Genomic DNA, 20,513 nt, shown 5'->3' with positions numbered 1-20,513 from the left:
AGATTCAGTCTGATCAGTGAATGTTTTCTAGCCATCCATCTCAAGTGTTCTCAGCCCAGACTGATGACCTGCAAATGAGATTTATGCAACATCTCACTACATTTTTGTACTGAGTTCTATATGTTAGTTTCTATGAGAAAACTTTTGAACCTCACATTCACAAATTCAGCTTTTTGCAAAGGTAGAAGGAGAAAATTTGTTCTCTGTCAGTAACACTGCATGCTGGGGTGATGCACTGTGGTTTTGTCTGCTGGTGACCCAGAGCTGCCTTTTTTGTTGTTACTGATACCTGCATCTGCCCTTCCCTTAAGGTACATGTCCATGGAGAATTTGATAAACAGAATTTCTCATATTTTTTAAACTCCTAAGAGGGTGCCCTGGGCTTGTTTCTGCAGGATAAGCTGTGTAAAGAGGAGAGGTTTGGTTGACTGTAGCAGATGACAGGAGTGACCTCCACACCAGCTGCCCAAGGGGTGAGAGCTGAGGAGAGTGAGTGGAACAGCAGCAGAAAGCAACTGTTGGGATTGTCTTATGGCATCAGAACTGTGCACTGTGATATTCTGTAGTCTCTTGAGTGAGAAATGCATGAGGGCTGAATAGGCTCAGGCAGTACATGACCTACAGCTCTGATTTTTCTTGCTTGGGAGCTGGGTTCTGTCTATAGAAGGATTTTATATGGTGTCTTTCTCAGAAGGAGGTGCTGGGACCATTAGGACCCTTTCCTCTCTAGCTACTGAAGGAGGAGTATGTAGAGTGCATCATACCCAGGATGACTTCGCCTTTTTCCAGCACTTGGGAAGAAACATAGAATCACAGAATCATTTTGGTTGGAGAAGAACTTAAGATCAACTTAAGAAGAACTTAAGATCATCACATCCAACTGTTAACTCAGCACTGCCAAGTGCCCCACTAAACCATGTCCCTCAGCACCACATCTACACAGCTTTTAAATACCTCCAGAGATGAGGATTCAACCACCTCCCTGGGCAGCCTGTGCCAGAAAAAAAATGGTATATTACCAGGTAGTAGAAGCAAACATTGGTTATCTTGGTTCCCTGATCCTCCAGCTGAGAGGAACTGTAGCTCAGAGAAAGGAAATAAAAGGTCAGAAGGCAAAGGACTGTGGCAGAGAGAGATTAAGTGTTATAAAGCTGAAAGTGTGATCTGCCAATTCATTTTTGGGGTATCAGTGCCCTGTGACTGTGTATTTTTTTTGGTACTGTGTGTGCTTAGGTCTCTCCTGCTGGGCAGAAGTGAGGACTCCAGAAGCCCAGCAGCTGCAGTTGGTATGGAAGGGAAAAGTTAAGGTCTGGATGAGAAAGTATTTCCCTTTGGTTCTGAAGAGATGGGAAGATGTTTGAGAGAGGATAAGAGACTCTGGGGAAGCTGATAAGTTGAGGTTGATGGGAAAAGGAGGGGGTGGCATTTAGGGCAGTTGGAGAAGGTCTCAAGTAAGGGAGTTGAGGTTGTTGGAGAGAGGGAAGCTTGAAGATGAGGCAAAGGGGATATTAAGACAGAAAAGTCTGAAAGGCTGAGGAAATTACTGGGACATTGCACTATATGGGGCATTGCATTTCTCTTGCTTGGGAAACTGACTGTCAGGAATGGAAGATGTGGTGGATATGAGTCTTGAGAAAAAACTTGACATGTGCCCTGTGTCTGCACACCCAAAGTGTTTTCTCTTGTTAAAAATTTGGTAGTTCTGATCCTTTTAAAGCTGCTCTATGGAGATTTTTTCCCATATGAAAAGTGGAGAAAAATGGAGTTTTTTCCCCCTCTGTAATCAGGGTTAGCTGCTTGTTCCTGCTGCCCCTCAGCAGTGCCACCAGACAGAAGGGGCAGTGGCTGAGTTCCTGCATTTCCCCAAGGGGTTACATTACCTGTGCTCAGCCTTCTCTTCCCTTCTTCTAGTAAAGAAAGGACAGGAAATTATCTTTGAGGGGACTGACTGCCTTTGAAGGATGATTGAAGCTTGCCCACTATTTCAGTTTGGGGTAAGGCAAGTGACAGAAGTTGTGGTTGTATAACAGATGTTTTCCTTGAAAACTGGATTAAAATTATGGAAGTGGTAAAAAAATGACAAAAGCTTTGTTCTCTGGTAGAGTTCAATCTCAAATTTCTGCAGCCTCTGATTCCCCATAGCATTGAGTAAAACCTGTGGCATGGGCAGTGGCCATCAGAGGGAAGTTTTGATGACTTTAGGGTAAATCAAAAGCTAATGTTTGGTTTTAAAATACCCTTTTTAGCACTGTAGTTTGGAAGCCCTGTGCTGCTGTTACACTTTCCAGACTGTGGAGTGGTCTCTTCTATGAAAGATGCTGAGTGCTCTTGGTCAGTGCTGTGCTTGCTCTCTCCAAAAGCCAGTGCCAGCTGGGAAGAGGGGTGAGATCCAAGCAAATGTAACTCCCAAGGCTTTGTTGTTTTGTTAGAAAGCTGAAGTTAATAGCAAATAATTTTTAAAAATTGATTTTCTTCTTCCTTTAATGTCAAATGTGAAAAGTTCATTTAAAACTTCCTGTCTCCATTTTTTTGGCAGGGAAATCCAAAACACAGTAGCCCAAACTTGCCCCATTTCCATGGGAAAATAGTTTTGCAGGGGAATTTTCAGCAAGCACTAGGTTTGATTTTTTTTTGAAACTAAAAATGGCCTTTCTGGGAGGGAAAACCTTGTGTACCTGTGGAACTGGAAATAATAACTTGGATCCATTGGAAAAAACAGGGTTTCAGGTTCCTGGTAATGTTACAGCATTTCCTGTCAGTGCTTGCCAAGGCTTGAGAGCCTGAACTTTGGATGCCTGTGTTCTGAAAGGGAGAGTTGGCTACTTTTGAAAGGTTTTCCCTTATAAAGGACTTGATGGGGATGTTACTTCACTGCTTCTGGGACCAGTAAGTTTGTACTTATGGACATCCATGGCATTATCTGTAGTAGAATTAATACAATATTTAATGTGTTACTAATACTACACACATGCACATGTGTGTATGTATATATCATATACAGTGAAAACATCATTTCTTGAATTACTACCTGAAACAGTGCAAGGGCAACACTTTGATAGCTGAGTGTGGGGGTTCTTTTTTCTTGTTTTCTTCAGGACAAGAGATCCATCAGCATCTTGAGCAGAGGTGGGTGATTTTTTTCATAAGCACTGCAATTTGGGATAAGTGGAGATTTATTTAGTTATTTTTTTAGTGTGGTAAGAAAATCTATTGAGGTCAAAGACATTTAAATAGGAGAGAAGAAGACCCTCAACTGGGAAAGAATAGACTTAGAACTTGAGTGAGGTTTCATTTTAATTTAATGAAGTTGTAGGTTGCAAGTTATGTAATTGGGTCCCATAATAGGCACTTATTAACAATTTTCATCCTAACATTTAGGATAAGTAATTACTTTAATGTTTAAAAGCCAAAATTAATTTGTTTTGTAACAAAAGTAGTAATTGATTTTACTGCCTGGTTCTTAGCAAGATACCACTGGGATTCATGGGTTTATTTCATTTCTCATGTAATACTCAGTGTCTGTGCAAGCCAGGTCAGCTCCACACTCTGAAGCAGGTTTACATCTAATGACATTCAAGTTGAATTAAGCCCTGTGAATAGCTCTTATGTCTCACCAAGCTAGCTAGAAAGGGGGAATCTTTTCAAAGACTTCAGCTGGCTTAGAGCTCCCTGCTTTATTTCTAAACCCAGTAATTAGTGGTTTCTTGAAACTGGATTTGCTTCTTCCCAAAGCTGAGGGATATACACAGTAATTTTGAAATCCAGCCTCGAAGCAAGGTCTGGCTCCTAACTTCTGAGTAAAAAGTGTTTTAGATGCCTGAGCATCAAGCTGACTTAAAATTGGCTTTTTTATTTTTTTTTTTTTCCTTTAATACACTCTTACTTTTTTTTTCCCTTGTAATTTCTTATATTACAAAAACATGAAGTCCTTTCTTTGCCCTGTTGACACAATATTAAGGCATGGCAAAGTTAACATTTCACTGTTTGCATCTGGATGGTGTTCAGGACTCTTTGTAGTTCAAAATAAATTATGTTTGTGATTATAATCAGCCCTTCAGAAATTCAAATTAGGATTCCAATAACAAGAAATATTATCAAGATTTTAATTAGCAACTAACAGTTTATCAACCTAGATACACTAGATTTCTCTGTTATACTCTAGCTGCATTTTTACAGTGTTTTTAGCCCGTCTGAAAGCAATAAAAAAGGGGGAAGAAAAAAGTGAATTGCAAAGTGTTGTTGGGAAATGAAAATATACCTGGTAAACCTGATCTTCCTAGCCTGCTGTTGGAGTAAGCAGTTGGAGAATGAGGCCAAGATAAAGCAGCACTATGAGCACTTTTCTCACTTGTATTTCACCTGGCAGAACTTGGAAGAGATCATCACCTATTTCACTGCCCCTTATCCCTGCAGCCTTCAGCAACAGTGACATATTTAGTTCTAGAAAGATCAGCAGAATTCCCTGCTCCCCATTCATTATAAAGCTTTTAAGAACCCTTCAAGCTTTGGAACAAGCAGGAGTTAGAGCTGTTGTGGCCCAGGAAGAGCAGTTAAGTGCAGGGCATAGCTTGGACCTGGGTCAGTGTGGTCCAGTTGATGGAAGCACAGAATTTCATTCTGAAATTGCCAGCTGCTGCTTTTGGGAAACAAAAATTACCTGCAGGAGCAGCAGTTGCTGTCAGAGAGGCATCATATGCTGCCTTCTGCACCCATTTTATTTTTATACCCAATGTGGCTGTTGCCAAAAAAAAACCCCAGCAAGCCACCAAACCCAAGTGGGAGTTGCAGTGAAGGCTTCTCTGTGCCCTGCCTTTTGTCCCTGTCTTTGCTGCCCTCACTTCTTTTGTGGAAATGGTCTCTGGTACAGTTGAAGTGTGTACTGAGTTTGGAGTAAGAGAAAAATAGCTTTCTGGAGGTGATGGAGGGAACTGGAAAACAGAGGGAAGGAGTTCTTGCTAACGAGGAGAGGCTTTCATTAAGTTTTGGTTGTTAAAATTCTTAAGAGTTTTTGATCTGCTATGAAATGGCTGGTTCTAAACTGCTGCATATTTACCAATAAATGATCTGAATTTTTGATTTGCATCCACAATGATAACCTTTTTAAAACCTTCCTCTGTGTTATCAAAACAATGAGGAATACAGAACCAGAACTCCAGTAGAGCTAACATTAAAAAAAAAATAATCCAGCTCTCAGTCCAGACAAGCCTTTACCCCCATTCCTGGGTCCTAGAAGAGCTTGCAACTCTAGATATTCTTGGCCATCTTTGTATTTTGGTTTCCCTGGCAGTTCCAGTCTTGCTAGGCCAGTAGGGAACTGGAACCAGGATGCTTCTGGCATGGTCCTTCAGGGAAGGGAGAGCTTCAAATTTGAGCTACCAACCAACCTAGGAGTGTGGGTGCAGTCAAGTACACGTGCACACTCCTAAACAGATGTCCTTACTAGATATTATTGTGTTTGGTTTTTAAGCAGGATTGCATAAATCAGGATATTACAAAAATGAGTAAGTATTTACAAATAATTTTGCTAGAACATAATATTGGGTGAAAGTCTAACCTTTCAATCTCAAGAAACTCCACTGATAACAAAAAAAAATTCTTGTTCTGGTATGTTGTTGAAACCTTTAAAGGACAGGTAAAACAAGGCATGCACTAGCTTCACTTCAGAGATATTCTGCTTTTTTTTTTTTAAGACTGAAAGGGAGAAGGTAGTTTGTGATTAAAATCTGATTGCAATTAAAATCAATTTGTGATGTTTTTAAAAAAAAAAAAAAGGCAAAAAGGCTCTCTAGAAGAACATGTGTTTTTAAATCTTCTGTTCATTGGTGCAGTCATTAATGCTTCATAAAAAGTAGATAAAGTGAGTAGGTTTTGTGGTATCTAACTTACTCAGCCAAGAGTCTCATGATGTATTGGTGTAGGTGGATCTCAGGGGCACAGCTGTTGATGTAGAAACTTTAAATCTCATTTTCCTTCTTGTGCATTTCTGAGCTTCCTGTGTGCTTAATACATTTAAACTATATTTCCTTAACACATCTATATGTGTTTAACTGCAAACACCCCATATGGCTTAAATGAGAATTTTGTTTACTCTTTTTTTTTTGTGAAACACATTCAAACTGAAATAATAAAACCCGAGGTGCTAAGTGCAGCAGCTCTGCAGCTGTTGGTGGAAAAGCAAAGCAGGATTTTTCCTTCAGGCACATCGCCACCTAGCAGCTGGTAACTACAATGTGCTCATTTTTTAGTTAAAAAAAGGTAAAACCTCTGTCTAAATATTCTTGCTTTATTCCTCCACCTCCTCTGTGGATTGTATTGAGGTATCAGCTAAGTAGGTGATGTGTCACAAATGCCTGTCTAGCCTCAAGAGCTGCAACAGGTATTTTTTTCCATTCAAAAAGGGGAATTATAATTAAAAAATAATTAACAATACTCTGTGGTGTTTTACACAAGACTGCAAATTTTTTTCTCTTGGTTACAAACTGAGGATCATCAAGGGTGAACTTGATGTCCAAGTGAATGGATCTCACCTGGCTGTTTTATTATGGTGGTGATTCTCAGCCATTGTCACTCATTTTCCCACTAAAAGATGTTGTGTGGCACAGTGTGGACACCAAGGGGGGGGACAGGGGCAGACTGAGGTAGCTTGCTTGAAAACTTTTGTTATCCAGCATATCAGTGTATCTTTGAGTGCTGTAAAAAACATGTAAGCTCTTATTGTCAAATCTGCTATCATGGACTTGATATATTAAGCAGTTGCCACTTTCTTTTTTCTTCTATAAAAGTTCAGATAAACAAATAATACACAGCTGTAAGGATTTATTTTTCTGTTAGGTCCTATTACTGCTTAAATGTATTTTCACAGGGGGAAAGTTTTCATCAGTATTTAGGAACGGGTGACACAATAACCTCCTATATTCAAAACCTGCACTGTGCTGCTTTGAAAAAGTAAGTTTCTGAAGCTTCTTGAACTCTGTTCTCCCTGTCAGCCCTTGGTACAGCCACAGCTGTGCTTGAGTTGGGGCCAACGTTTGGTTGCATCTCATCATTGCTGGCAGCACAAGAGTGGCCTCAGCCATAAACTACATGTTGCTCAGACAAAAAAAAGCTGAAGGAAATGCAGCAAGAGGGCCCCTGAGGTGCTCCAGCTGCCAAGGGACACTTGCAGGTTCAGGGAACACTCATGGCATGTCGAGGCCACCAGTTGCTTCCCACTGCTTTTGTGTGCTGGATTCTCCAAGAGGGAAAGGTTTGGTTGTAGAAGAGCAGCACAGAAGTCTCTTGTCAGACTCCACCCTAATGCAGTAGCTGTAAAAATACATACTTAGCCACCTGGTTTTGACAAATGGGGACTTACCTACATATTAGAACCACCTTTTTTCCTCTCCCCCTCTTGTTTGCTTTCCTTGCCTCAGAATATATCTGAGATAAGAGATTCTTGTGTGAAGACTGAGTTTGCTTTCCATATTAAATTGAGTCAGAAGATCACTGGGTGCTTATCTCTTCTGCTCTAATGAGAGTGAAATCTGAGGTACCTTGATGTGAAGTCCAGGGTGATACAGAAAGACACACGTGGGTTGTCAGCTACCTCTAGGGGATGCTGTTGTGTTAAAAGTGCGTTTAAAAATTTGCATTAAAAGTGCACTTTTAAGAGTTTTGTTTAGGGTATGGGTATTTCTCCTCCTTACAGAACCAAAGTGTGTTCAGTCCTTTAGGATGTACTCCAGCTAATGGGAAGTAGAGATACTACAGTGTGTAATTGTGTTGGCAGCTACCAGTATGTGGAGGAATAGAATGAACTATCAAAGGTCCTGGGGTGATGTTAAGAGTTTGTTATTTTCTCTGTGTTACATCTAACCCACTGATGCATTGATTATTGATTCAGTGGAAGGTGTCTCAGGCTTGTGAAGTGTTTGCTGAACAGCAGTTTGAATCAAGGAGTTGGGAATTCTTTGCTGCCAGGAAAAGAGTCCTCTGCAGTGACCCTGGCAGTATTCAGGGTCTGCTGGACTTGAATTTGTTGAACTGTTTTCTGTCAAAAGAAAGGCTTCCCGTGAACAGGTTTTGGCTTTAGAATGTTTATGATACGTTCACATTGATATTTTCCCCTCTGTTTTTTCAGCAGGCATTGCCTTTCAGTATAAATACTTTAATTTAGACATAAATGAAGCTCTCAGTGTTTGGTACCAGTTTATTATTATTTAACATGAAGCATCCAAGTCGTTCATTACACAACACTTGACAGGTGCTAATCCCAGAGCAGACTGTACTGCTGAAAGACACTCACATAATAAAGTGATCATTACTGTCTAAAAACCTGTAGGCCAGTGACTACTGGCCTAATAATGAGGGTTTAACTTCTTTATTAGTGTCTGGACAGCAATACTGAGCAGTCAGGGATTTGTAGACAATACCCAACCTTGTTTTCTCAAACAACTTGAAGGAACATGTATCTTTGAATGTAGAGGGGGAATTTATATTGGGAGTTTGAAGGAGAATGCCCTTGTATAGCTAGCACACTGTGTAAATCCTGTCTTGTAGACCAGTGCTCTTAAGTTTAGAACATTGCTTTCCTCTCTCCCTCATTACTTGCACTTCCTGCAAAAATTTAAGTACTTTAGTTTGGAAAAATTAGATAGTTATCACTTCTTGTCCTTTCCAAGCATCCATAAAATGTGTTTTATTAATGTAAATTCAGGGATGCTCTCTGTATTAAAAAAATACATATCAGAAATATTTTTCTCTAAAACTTGGGCATACTTACATAGAAACTTGCATTTCATGCTGAAGAAACATGCTTCTTTTGCTGATGTTGTAGGTACAGATTTTTATTGCCATTTCTGTCTTAAAGGACTAAGACTTCTTTTGATGCCTTTATTAGATGGCTGCTTTAACCTGAAACATGAGTATAGAAATATTTGAACTTGAGTATACACAGCGTGTTCTTTGACATAAAAATTCTTGTCCCCTTGCTAGAAAATAATAACGTTCTTCTCTTATTAAAAATATTTTTCTTTCTAGAAAATATCATGCACCACTTGGGCTGAAGATCTGTGGTTGCAACTTCTGTAGTAGCAAATCCTGTGTGGCAAAAAACCCAAACTACACCTTTTTATTAGGTACCATCCAAGAAACAGTTACCTCAGCATTAAGTACCCACAAGTTTTTATACGCCGTTGAAGTCATAAAGATTAATAGTACTTTCAATTAGCAGAGTGCCCTTGTTGCACATAAATAATCAATAAAAGGCTTCTTGGCCTTCATCTTGCCAGCAACGCTGAATTCCTTTCAGGTAATTTGTAAGTAGATAAAGTTCAGGACTACCTTTTGTACCTGAAGTGAGAAGAAACCTTATTTGGGTTCCATGAAGAGCCCGGGAGATAAATTAAAGGTTGCTTGGAACGAAATTTCTTGTTCCTATTTATTAGTAGTAATTGTAAGAAAATTACATAGACTCACTGAAATATCCAGAGCAGTCAAGCAGTACTTTTCAAAATGCCTTGACAAATTGTCATTCCATGAGTTCCCTCTGTAAGACCTTTCCCTTCTCTAACAGAGGGATGACATTCTCAAAGTGGAAATGGAAGTTTCTTATTCTCCCTGACTGTATATTTTTCCGTATACCCTCACAATTGTCCATCTCAGGCAGGTAGGGATGAGTTATCTTCCAAACCCAAGAGGGCAGAGAGAGGCAGAAGGAAGATTAGGACTCCAATGTTTGTTTTAGACCAAACTTCCCCAGCATTTATTTCTCTTTTTCAGTCAGTCTTCAGGTGCTGATCAGATGCAGGAAAGGCAAACTGATGAGAATGAGGTTAGCACACACCCCCATACTGATGTTGTGCCCCAATGTGGTGTCACACACATCTGTATAAGCAGCTAGAGCCTTTGTGACCAAGGTTTGGCCTGCAGACGGGCAAACCACATCCTGAGATGAGAGCAACGCTGTAAAAAGCCCCATCATTTGTGTCATCCACACTGGAGCTCCAGCAGCTGGGAGCAATCCCAAACACACTGTGTGTAGCTGCTCATCGCCCTTCTAAAAACCCCAGTGTAAAGGTGTGCTGCTGGGCCTGGAGCTGGACCTGTCTGCAGGCACTCAGAGATACCCAGAGTACCTCGGCTCTTTAAATGTGTCTTTATCATACCAGAGATGCTGAGCTGTTCCATTACTGTGAAACACCATTATTTTTCACTGCAACAATATTAGGATATGCCTGGGGCCACGCTGGGAAATGAAGTAAACGTTTAAGAGAAAAAATTAATTTTAAACAGATGGATTTTGCTCAGTTCCTCTGTTCAGCAGCCTGACCAAACAGATAACCCTGGGTCGGCCCCTGCCTCATGCCTGGAGCAGGCCCCTCAATCCCCGGCCTGGCTTGGACCCGCCTCCGCCGCAGGCCCCTCGCTCCCCGGCACGGCTCCGGCGCAGGCTGCCCGCTGCCCGGAGCAGACCCCTCGCTTCCCGGAGCAGTTCCCCCATCTCCCTATACCCGGAGCAGTTCCCCCATCTCCCCACGCCAGTTCCCCCATCTCCCCATGCCAGTTCCCGCAGTTCCCCCTTCTCCCCATGTCCGGAGCAATTTCCCCTTCTCCTCATGCCCGGAGCAATTCCCCCATCTCCCCATGCCAGTTCCCCCATCTCCCCATGCCCGGAGCAGTTCCCCCTTCTCCCCATGCCCGGGCCAGTTCCCCCATCTCCCCACGCCCGGGGCAGACCCCCCATTCCCCGGGCCGGCCTCTCCGCCGCCGCCGCCTCCTCCTCTTTCTTTCAAACACTCGGTGCATTTAGAGGCTGATCTTGTGCAGAAAACATCCCTGACATTTGAGGAGCTCCAGGGCCCCACCGAGCATGCTCACTCCCCGCCCGGCAGCGGAGGAAGCTGGTTTACATACGAGTCATACCAAGCATAGCCTGCATGTCAGTGCAGGGAACTTGCAGCGGGCTGTGAGCTGGACTGCCGTGTCTTTGTCCTAGGAAATTTCCCTTCTTTCAGTTTGATTTTTTTTTTTTTTTCCCCCCCTTCCGTGCTTTTTAATTTTTTTTTTTTTAATCATTTGAATAAGACTTGAAAACTTTTGAGACAGTCGCCTTTGTACCGAAGGACACGGTATACTTTAGTTTCGCGAAGTCTGGAAAGGGAGCGGGTGTGTGCTCCGCTCCTCCGCCTCTCCTCTGCTCCCCTTGTCCTTGGCTGCTGAACTTTGGGAAGCCGGGGGCGTCCTGGGCACCATTTCCCCGCCTTCCTTCTCCCTCAACCTGGGCGCAAGCGAACAAGCTGGTCTTTTTTGCTAGCCCGATAAATGCTATTTATGAAGATGGACCTGTTGAACTACCAATACTTGGACAAGATGAACAACAATATCGGCATTCTGTGCTATGAAGGTAATGGTTGCCTTAGGCCGGGTGTCCTTTGTCGGGTGTGCGCGCTGTGGCGGGGACGCCGGAGTTGTGAGGGGAGATCCGTGCTGCGAGGACCCTCGTACTGTTGTTAGGGCTTTGTTTTAAGGCAAGGATTCCTTTTTTTTCTTTGATTTTTCAAATTTTTTTTTTTTTTACTTCATAGAAGGCGCGTTTTTGGTGTTGATCGCGTTCTTTCTTAAACATTAATGAGGTGAGTTAGAAGGACCGCGTTGATTTTTTTTTTTTTTTTTTTTTTTGAGGCAGGTCGAGTGTGTGCCCGCGATTTCCAGAGCAGTAAAAAAGAAAGGGTTTGTAAGAAGGGTGTGTGTGTGTGAATATCCATTCTCTCTCTCTAGCTGTGCCCCAGCTCCGTTCAGACCCCAGGGCTGGGGTGTTCGGCCCGGACGTCCGCCCGGCAGCACCCATTGTCCGCCCTGCGCAGCCCGGGGCCGCCCCTCCACCGCACCCCCCGCCTGGGTCCCCGGGGAAAGAATTACACAACCAGTTGGAAAACTTGGAGGTTTTTTCTTTTTTTTTTTTTTTTTTTTTGTCCCTTTTTGTGGACTCTGAATTTTCCTCCAGCTAACGCAGGCTGGCGTTCGCTCTTGGTGCTGTGAGCGCTAACGAGTCCCGTTTGGAAGTTGCCCGAGGTAACGGGGGTGAAATCGGTTTCTTCGCGGAGTGGAGCTTTTACCTACGTGCAGCCGGGAGAAGTGGTTATGGTTGGCTTTGCCTGGAAAGAAAGGCACCACTGAGCTAACTCCGCTTGGCAGTGGAACTGTTTTTGCTGTAGCCGCACACAAACGTTGCAGAAATCTTTCTTCTGATTCAGCGGGAACGTTTTCCGCGTTCACTCGGAAAAGAAAACTTGTAGGAGTTGTCAGGGAAGAAACAGTAAGGACTAGGAGCTAGCTATTCATACTCTCCAGAAAAAAAAAAAAAAAAGCAGGCCAGAAGATAGGGAGCTGAACCCCATGTTGGAAAACACCATCTTTTCTATCATTAAACCAGCGTGGCACATTTCTTTCCTTCAGGAAGTGGAGGGGCTCCCTGTCGAACACCAGTTTAATTTTATTTTATCTTTTTCTTTCCTACAAAAATATGTGTATATTTTCTTGAGTAAAGCTCTTTTACAGGAGATTGCCTTCAATACTGAATAATGTGTAGCTGGGATTCAATAGAGTTGCATTTTCAAGATCTTATCACGTGCTTTTTTCTTTACAGCAAGAGAACTAGCTGAAAAAAATGAGGAAAAAAGAAAAAAAAGAAGGGAAAGAAACTTTCAGGTTCTTTGGAAGCAATTGACAGTTCTCATGAAGATCATGAAGATCTGCATAAAACTCCACTTATGTGGTACATGTTCCTGAGTGTTTTGTTGACTAAGGCAGGAAAATTGTAGTTTTGGCCCATTAGCTCAAGTCATTATCATCATGCCTAATGGTTAAGGAAGATTCTTTCCAGCCCCTTTTTTCCCCACCCTCTTCTGCAATATTGTTATTTAACCAGATCTTAGCTTTAATAGTTCAAAAGAACAACTAAATGAATACACTCTACTCCAGCAATCTTTGTTTAGTTTAAACATCTGTTGCTATTTTCCTTATAATGGAAGTTAACATTTTTAACACTAAAATAAACACACATAAAATGAAGAAAAGAAAAGCAAAACTTCAGTGGTGTTTATAGTGAGGTGTTTATATGCCAGTGGTTTAAAAAGTATAAACACTGGCAACATCTGCACTGAACCTGAAGGGTGTTTCAGAGATGCCTATAGATCTTCCATGCCTCTGCCATAGTATTTATTTTATAAGTGAGTTGTGTCACCAGTGATGGATCTTGTCTGTTCAAAGACACTGCTTCTGTAGTAACTGTATTGACAGCAAAGTGGCCTTTCAAAGTCAATTAATTAGGATTTATTGAGAGTCATCCTTGAACTACTTCTAAAGAGTTGCCTTTCTGAAAAGTACTTTTGCAGATGAAGGATAAGATACAAATTCATTATATGGTGTGAAAATAGCCCTGAAATTTCAGGGCAAAGAATGATGGGTATGTATGTTACAGGAAATAAATCAGGTTAATTCCTTACTCTTTTAGATTCTCTCATGAAACCCTTGCTTTTGCTTATTGAGGTGACTGGTGAAATGTGTGATTATCATTTTATGAGGCTTACCAGTGGTTTTAATCTTTCACCTCTGGACTATGTGCCACTCATTGGTAGCTGGATGGGAGATGCATTGGTCCATACAGAACAGGAAAAGTTCTTCCATGATAGTTTGATAGTTCAACACCAAGTAGAAGAATCTAATTTGCATTCCAAGGCAAGTCCTGCTTTCTCTTGCCTAGCAAGAGCTGCTGATAGCAATTTATCTGCAGGCTCCAGGCTACTGAGTTAATGCCAGCACTTGGTTGGTCTTCCCTGACTGGAAGGTGGAGGAAACCTCAGCTGTGTCTTAATCTTATTCTCTCCCTAAGTTATGTCACTCAGGTATGATATGAGTATGGGCACATCTATTGACAGAGGGCTGTTTAGTTCATAAATCATATGTCTGAGTTTCCCTCACTTGGTGGAGGTGTGGGGGAAGAAAGTAGAATGGTGACTATTATAGATTGGGTCTGCTTCATCTGGACAGAAAAGCATCCTTTTGTTGGGCTTGGGGGGGGATGGAAAGTGTAGAACTTCTCCCCTTGACTTTAAAGAAATAATGGTTGTGTTGCAGGTTTATCTGATTGTAGTATGGAAGCCTAACTGGAGTTTTCCCAAGCATAAGAATATTTATTTATTTATTTTATTTTACTGTTGAGGTTGGTCTGACACATGTTGCCCAGAGGAGGTTGTAGAGTCTCCAGCTTTGGTGATAATGAAAACCTGAAGGGACATGGTCCTGAACAACTTGCTGTATTGAGCCAGTGAGGTTTGGACTGGATGATTTCCAGCCTCAACACTTCATTTAAATAAGGCAGGCACAGCCAGTAGGATTTTAATCACAGATGAGGTGGAAGGGCTTTTGAAAGAGGATCTCTAAGTTTGACCCACAGAATAAAGCCATTTCCTTCCATCAGGTTGCCTGTTTTACACTGATAAATTGTGTCCTTTTGAGTGTTTTCTTAATATTATAACTTCCATCTCTCTGGTTCTGGATGAAGATCTTAATTTTAACAACGTGCTGGGGTTTTGAACAAGTTGCATGAAAAAAGACATTTGAGTGTTTTCTCTCCAGTGAAAGAAAATGTTTAAGTCATTCAACTGAGAGTGTTTGGTCTTTCTCAACAGGAGAGTGACACCTTGCAATGATCAGTCATTTCAAGCAACTTATTGTAATAAACCTGCTGCAATAAGAAAGAAAAGAGGAAATAATTAGAGAGTCAGCATCTGGGTGCTGAGTTTTTTGCATGGTTGTATCTGATCCTGTGGTCCTAACCCTTTGCTACCAGTTATCAGCAGTGGCCAGTTTAATGAGTAGGGCTTTCATATTGTTTTCTTCCTAATGAGCTTGGAGACATCAGAAAACTCTTGGGAGACTGTGTCCTCACTGAGGTGCAAAGGCTGTGGAAGCTGAACCCTTCCATTCTGGCATTCCCAGTGCTTCCTATCAAATATCAACCACTTGATCCAGGCACGTATTCAGAGGTAGAACACCTGCATCTTGTTTTGCAATGGAAACTCCTCTTTAGCTGAATATTTTCTCTCTGAGAGCCTTGTGTGTGAGGTAATGGCAGGAGGGCTCTGTAGTTCAGATAACTCACTGGGGGATCCATCTCTTCCACTGGTGCAGGGGCAGCCTGGCAAGTTCTGGCTCCTCTTTTCCAGTAGAATATGTATGAGAAGGTGCTGTCTCCAAGTACAGGATTTGTTTCCTTCTATTGTTTATTAGAGGGAGCCTGCAGATGGAGTTGGAAGGCAGAAATCCTTCCTCTTGCTCCCCTTTTCAAATGCTTTGTGTTATTACTGCATTTTCCAGGCTCCAGCTGCTGTGCTGGGAAAGGTAGAAAGAAACTCAATAAGATGAGGAGAAATTCCCCCAGGCATGTTAGAGGATTTGGAGCACTCAAAGTAGTTACACAGAGTCCTCTGGACTGTCCAGAAGACTGAATTTTTAAAAATTTTATTTTCATGAAGAAAATTGGATCCAGATTTCTAGCAAGCCACCTCCTTTTAGTTTCAGGATAGCTTAAGCTTAGTGAATGGCACATTACAAAATAATTTCACTGACTTCTGTGACAGTGAAATGCAGCAGCACCCAACATGCTGAGTTCTAGATCATTTTAGGGCACTGCAAGACACTTGAGATACCTGTGTATCTTCCCAAAAAAGGCCAATTCAGATGTTTGATTTCAAACTCAGGGCCTGAAACAGATTCTGCTAACTTCATTTGCTTTTTTAATGGAAGGTAACGTGTTTTCTTAAGTTCAAAATAATAATGTCCATCAGGTTTCTTTGCTGACCTTACATTTTACTCTGGGTTTGTAATGGGTTTCTTTTATTAACTCTGAGGTTTAGTTCAGTTTCTAAATACATAAAACGACTTTTAACACTATTGTTCTACTAAGAATTAGTGGAACAATAATTGGGATGAAAATCTTCATGGTGAATTAAGTGCTCTTGTTTGTAATGCAGTGTAAAATTTCTGTTCAAAGTCATGTATATTAAGATGCACCTACAGAATGTTCCCCATTTATAGAACATTCTGTGGGTTGTTTTTCCAACTCTTTTATTTTCAGGAAAAAGCAGAGAGCTCCAACTTCACAGTGTTCTTTTTTTACTCATTTCCTCCTAGCATGAAGCTGGGAATATCCTTTTCTGTCCTGACATCAAAATCCATTTTATTTTCCTCATTCATCAAAGGCAAGATAGATTTAGGTCATACGTAAGCATTTTTTCCCTGGAGTTCTGTTGTTCTCCTTGCCCTTGATGCTAGATCAGCATTTGTACTGAGAACTCAAACAAGGAAATAAAAAAACCAACAAATACAGTAGTGGGTTATCCCACAACTTTCAATAGATAAGATAGGACTTTTTTCTGAGATAAAAGGTAATGAGGTTTGTATCAGTAAGTTGAATTCTGTGTTAATGAGCAATTTGCTTAAAGGCTGTAACTTGTTACTCACAAGTCAAATTTGTTACAGTGCCAGGTCTCTTTGGATATAAATCCAGGGATTTTAGGAGACATTGAAAAAGCTTAAATTGCTCCAGAGTTTGAACAATGCCCTGTATTGTATGGACAACTGTTAGAGAAAAAAAATAAAGCTTCAACAACAGTCTTCATTGTGTGGCATCTAAAATTATGAATGAAAAAGTTCATCCATATGTATTGGGTTTGCCTTTTTTTAAATATCTGCTTTGCATGAAAATAGTTGTCTATTAATTTCTTCTGGAGGATTAATACAGATGAGCCTTTATATTTGATTTTGGCTGAATAGACTACAGAGTTTGAACATGCTGCATGCAGACAGCGTGCCAAGCAATTTAGCAGAGTTGTTTACACTAACAATAATCCAGCAGGACAGAGCCTATAATTTTTCACTGATAATAGTATGAGGTAGTGATGAATACAAGTTTCTGGAGGAGAGTTTACAAAACTGGTGTTATACTTTTTCAGCACTGAAGAATCAGGAGGGGTTTTGCTTTTAATTTATTTTTAAAGCTGGCCAATTTTTTTTTCCTTTTTTTTTTTTTCCCCCCTTCCTCCTGCAGTCTGTAGCATCCCCCTGAAAACTACTTGACAAATGTGCACAGAAGGGTTGCTGGACACACAGAGGCTTTGTTCCCCTTCCCCTCAGCCTGGTGTTTGGGAGGATGCCTGCCTGTGCCCTGTGAGATGTGGTGCCAGGGCTGTGGGTGCAGAAACTCACTCCCCCCGAGTGCCACGACTGCAGTTGTGATTTCCTGGGGTCAGATTTCCCTTGGACCTTCATCCAACAGCTTTTCTAAAAGCAAGCTGCTGTTGTCAGACCTGTCTCCATGGGTTGATGTAAGGACACAGGTAGCTGGTGTGTACTGGCAGGCACCTGGGGAGGTTGGGTGAAAGGAGAGGCTGTCCATCACCCAGCACAGGGCAGTTTTGAACAGGCTGAGCTCTTAATTAAGGTTATCTCTGCCAAACTTGTAAACCTCACGTTACAGATGGATGGAGTTGGAAGACTTCTTAACATTATTCTTAACATCAGTAGCAGTTTGGCACTGGTTCTAGGTAAGGCTTGCTTGAAGCATGTTAGTTGTTAGGAAAGAGCTCCAGACAGCTTTTTCTTGTAGCACTTGTGGTGTTCCTGCAACCACCACAGCATTGCTGCCAGTCCAAGAAAAAGTCATCCAGAGACTTCAATGAGGTGGTGAGTCTTCATCAAAGATCCCTAAATTCCTGGTTGTAATAGGAGTGTGAGTCCTGAACATCTCAGGTAAAAAGTAATAGGAGGGTGGGGGCCAAAATGTGAAAGGGATTTTAGAGTGTTTTCTTTACCTCAGGTTCATGACGTTGTTTGGTATCACTCTTTTTAAGTAACACCTTTTTTTCTTCACTTTTAAAATTTGTTGTTGCTAGTGTTAAAAACAAGAGTTTGTTGAACATAGCAGTGTGTGGTGCAGTCCAGCTTTTCCATCCAAAAATGCTGTGTGGCTCTTCACTCTTCATTTTATCTTTGGAGGAGAAGATGACCCACAACGTGGTGTCCATGGATGGAGGTAGATGATATTCAGGATAAAATGTAATATTAGCATTTTTGTGGCTTCAGTTGGTAGGTGCCAGCTTAGTTCCTTCTCAATAAAAGTGGCTCCTGTCTTTTTACAATAGACATTGTTACAAGGGTGTATCTTTAATTATTTTAAGACATGTTCTTTTTCACTCCTCATCATTCTGGAGTGTTCCTTGTCAAGTGTGAGAATCAAGCATTGTAGTGTGTAACTTTCCTCCTGTTCTTCCAAACGTTGCTATCAGGTTCCAGGAAATATATTTGCTCTCCCAGGAAAAGTTTGGAACCACTTGTGTTTAAAAAGCAGTAGTTTTTCCTGGAAACCCATTTGACAGGGCAGGCATGGAAACCACTCAGCATTACACCTCCCTGGTTTGCACAGTGTAATATTTATTCCTCAGTGGGCAGAAATAGATTTTTTTTTTGCCTTTAAACACGAGTTGTAGTTAGGCTCATCTACTAAATCTCTCTTCTATGTTTTTTTGCCAGCATAAGAATGGCACTGCTGTACAGGAATATAAGCCAATATTGAAATGTTTATTATATTTTATTTTAACCAAAAATCACAGAACAGCAGATTGGCAATAGCCTTTGTATTTACTCTCTAAAAAAGTGCCCAGCCCAGCAATTCCTTGTGTGAGAACAGTGACACAAGAAAGTTGCTAAGTGGATCTTTTGGAATAGCTGTTGTCTTTTGGGGAATTAGTATTCACTTGTTTTACATATGGCAAGAGAGCACTCTGGTTGCACTTCAGAGATGAAAATGTGACTTTTCAATTTTGTTATTTAATTGTGAATGCTCACTATGCCTCAATTCTGAAGATAAATTTAGATATTTATGAAATTAGCAGGTTGTGCCACTTTCAGAGCAGAACTTTTCAGAAAATGGGTTTTTTTTCCTCCAGATTACTAAATTTGAGTTGTTTTCTCTGTGATGCATTGTAATTAAATAGCCATATGAAGAAAGTCAAGCTTGTCCAGTCAAAAGGAAGCTACTTCTATGAATCTAAATTACCTAGGAAGGCCAGTAAATGCTCCACAAGAACTAGCCAAGTAAAATAAGGCTCTTTAGTTGTTCTGTTTATATTCTTTGGAAAGTAATCTCTTCTAAAGCAGGAGCTCTACAAAAAGTACTCGGCATACAGAAAAAGAAGTTGACATAACTATGGCACCTTCTTTGTGGTGGTTTTATACAGAACACAGTAACTGAAGATAGGGTGAGGGAAGTGCTGTATGATTCATACAGGACAAGTTTGAACTCAGCCAGTTTCTTGGATTTAGTATAAATATTTATGGCATTGAAGGGGATTTTTTTTTTTTTTAAATATGCTTCCTTGTGCTCTGGATCTTTTAGATGTCCTCCTCAGACATCTGGTGTGCATTGCTGCTTGTTTAACCCCCACCCTTCAGTTTTCATGCTGTGGCATCTCAGAGAGCTATAGCAGTCACTCTGTGGTTGGTGTAAATTAAATCTCCTGGAGCCAGCTGGGAGGATGCTGACGTGCACACTTTTTCTGCTGAATACTCAAAACCCAGTGGCTGCAGTTAAAGAGGTGAATGCTGTGCTCTTGTCTTGCTGTAGACATTAGACTTAGCTATTTACCAAAGGTGTCAAAAATTCCAGCATTAGCAATGGTGTTTACAGATTCTCCACCAATTTCTGTCTCTTAGAAAAAGCTTCTCTTATCAGTGTTACAGAACCAATGTATCCCTGCCTTTAAAAATCCTTAAAATCCTAATTTCTAAGACTATATGCTTTGAGGTACATTATTCTTACCTTAACAGCTCATCTATGGATGCACTGAGTTTTCCTTTACAGTTCAGTAAATCAACCACCACCCTCTTTGGTTTCACGTGGTTCTCAGTGAGTCCATTTAGGAGCAAGTACACTAACAAACATAGTAATACTCATTGTAATGTATTTGTAGGTATATATTTTTAATTCTCTCTGCAGAGTCCAGTCCTTACAGACCTGTAGAGGCTTCAACCTTCAGCTTTCCCCATGAAATAAATAGTGAATGTTATCCTTATGTACAGAGGAGTCCATTTAGGAGCAAGTACACTAACAAACAGTAATACTCATTGTAATGTATTTGTAGGTATATATTTTTAATTCTCTCTGCAGAGTCCAGTCCTTACAGACCTGTAGAGGCTTCAACCTTCAGCTTTCCCCATGAAATAAATAGTGAATGTTATGTACAGAGGAGTCCATTTAGGAGCAAGTACACTAACAAACATAGTAATGCTCATTGTAATGTATTTGTAGGTATATATTTTTAATTCTCTCTGCAGAGTCCATTCCTTACAGAGCTGTAGTGGCTTCAACCTTCAGCTTTCCCCATGAAATAAATAGTGAATGTTATCCTTATTTACAGAGGAGTCCATTTAGGAGCAAGTACACTAACAAACATAGTAATGCTCATTGTAATGTA

The 20,513-nt window shown here is 41.0% G+C and overlaps 1 protein-coding gene across 2 annotated transcripts in view; it reads left to right on the top strand.

The window, feature by feature from the left end:
• The window catches only part of VGLL4 (vestigial like family member 4), an 85,290-nt gene that overhangs the window by 27,388 nt on the left and 37,389 nt on the right, over positions 1 to 20,513 (top strand). The window contains exon 1 of one of the 2 annotated variants that reach the window (XM_071755417.1): positions 10,778 to 11,383. The exons of the other annotated variant lie outside the window; for it this stretch is intronic. Within the exon in view, the coding sequence (XP_071611518.1) occupies positions 11,302 to 11,383 (82 nt within the window). The 5' untranslated portion in view covers positions 10,778 to 11,301. Of the gene's footprint in view, positions 1 to 10,777; positions 11,384 to 20,513 lie in introns of those variants that run through there. 2 annotated transcript variants of the gene reach the window in all.

Source organism: Heliangelus exortis, chromosome 12 (assembly GCF_036169615.1).
Source record: "Heliangelus exortis chromosome 12, bHelExo1.hap1, whole genome shotgun sequence".
Classification (NCBI taxonomy): Eukaryota; Metazoa; Chordata; class Aves; order Apodiformes; family Trochilidae; genus Heliangelus; species Heliangelus exortis.
This window is presented reverse-complemented; position numbering and strand designations above follow the sequence as displayed.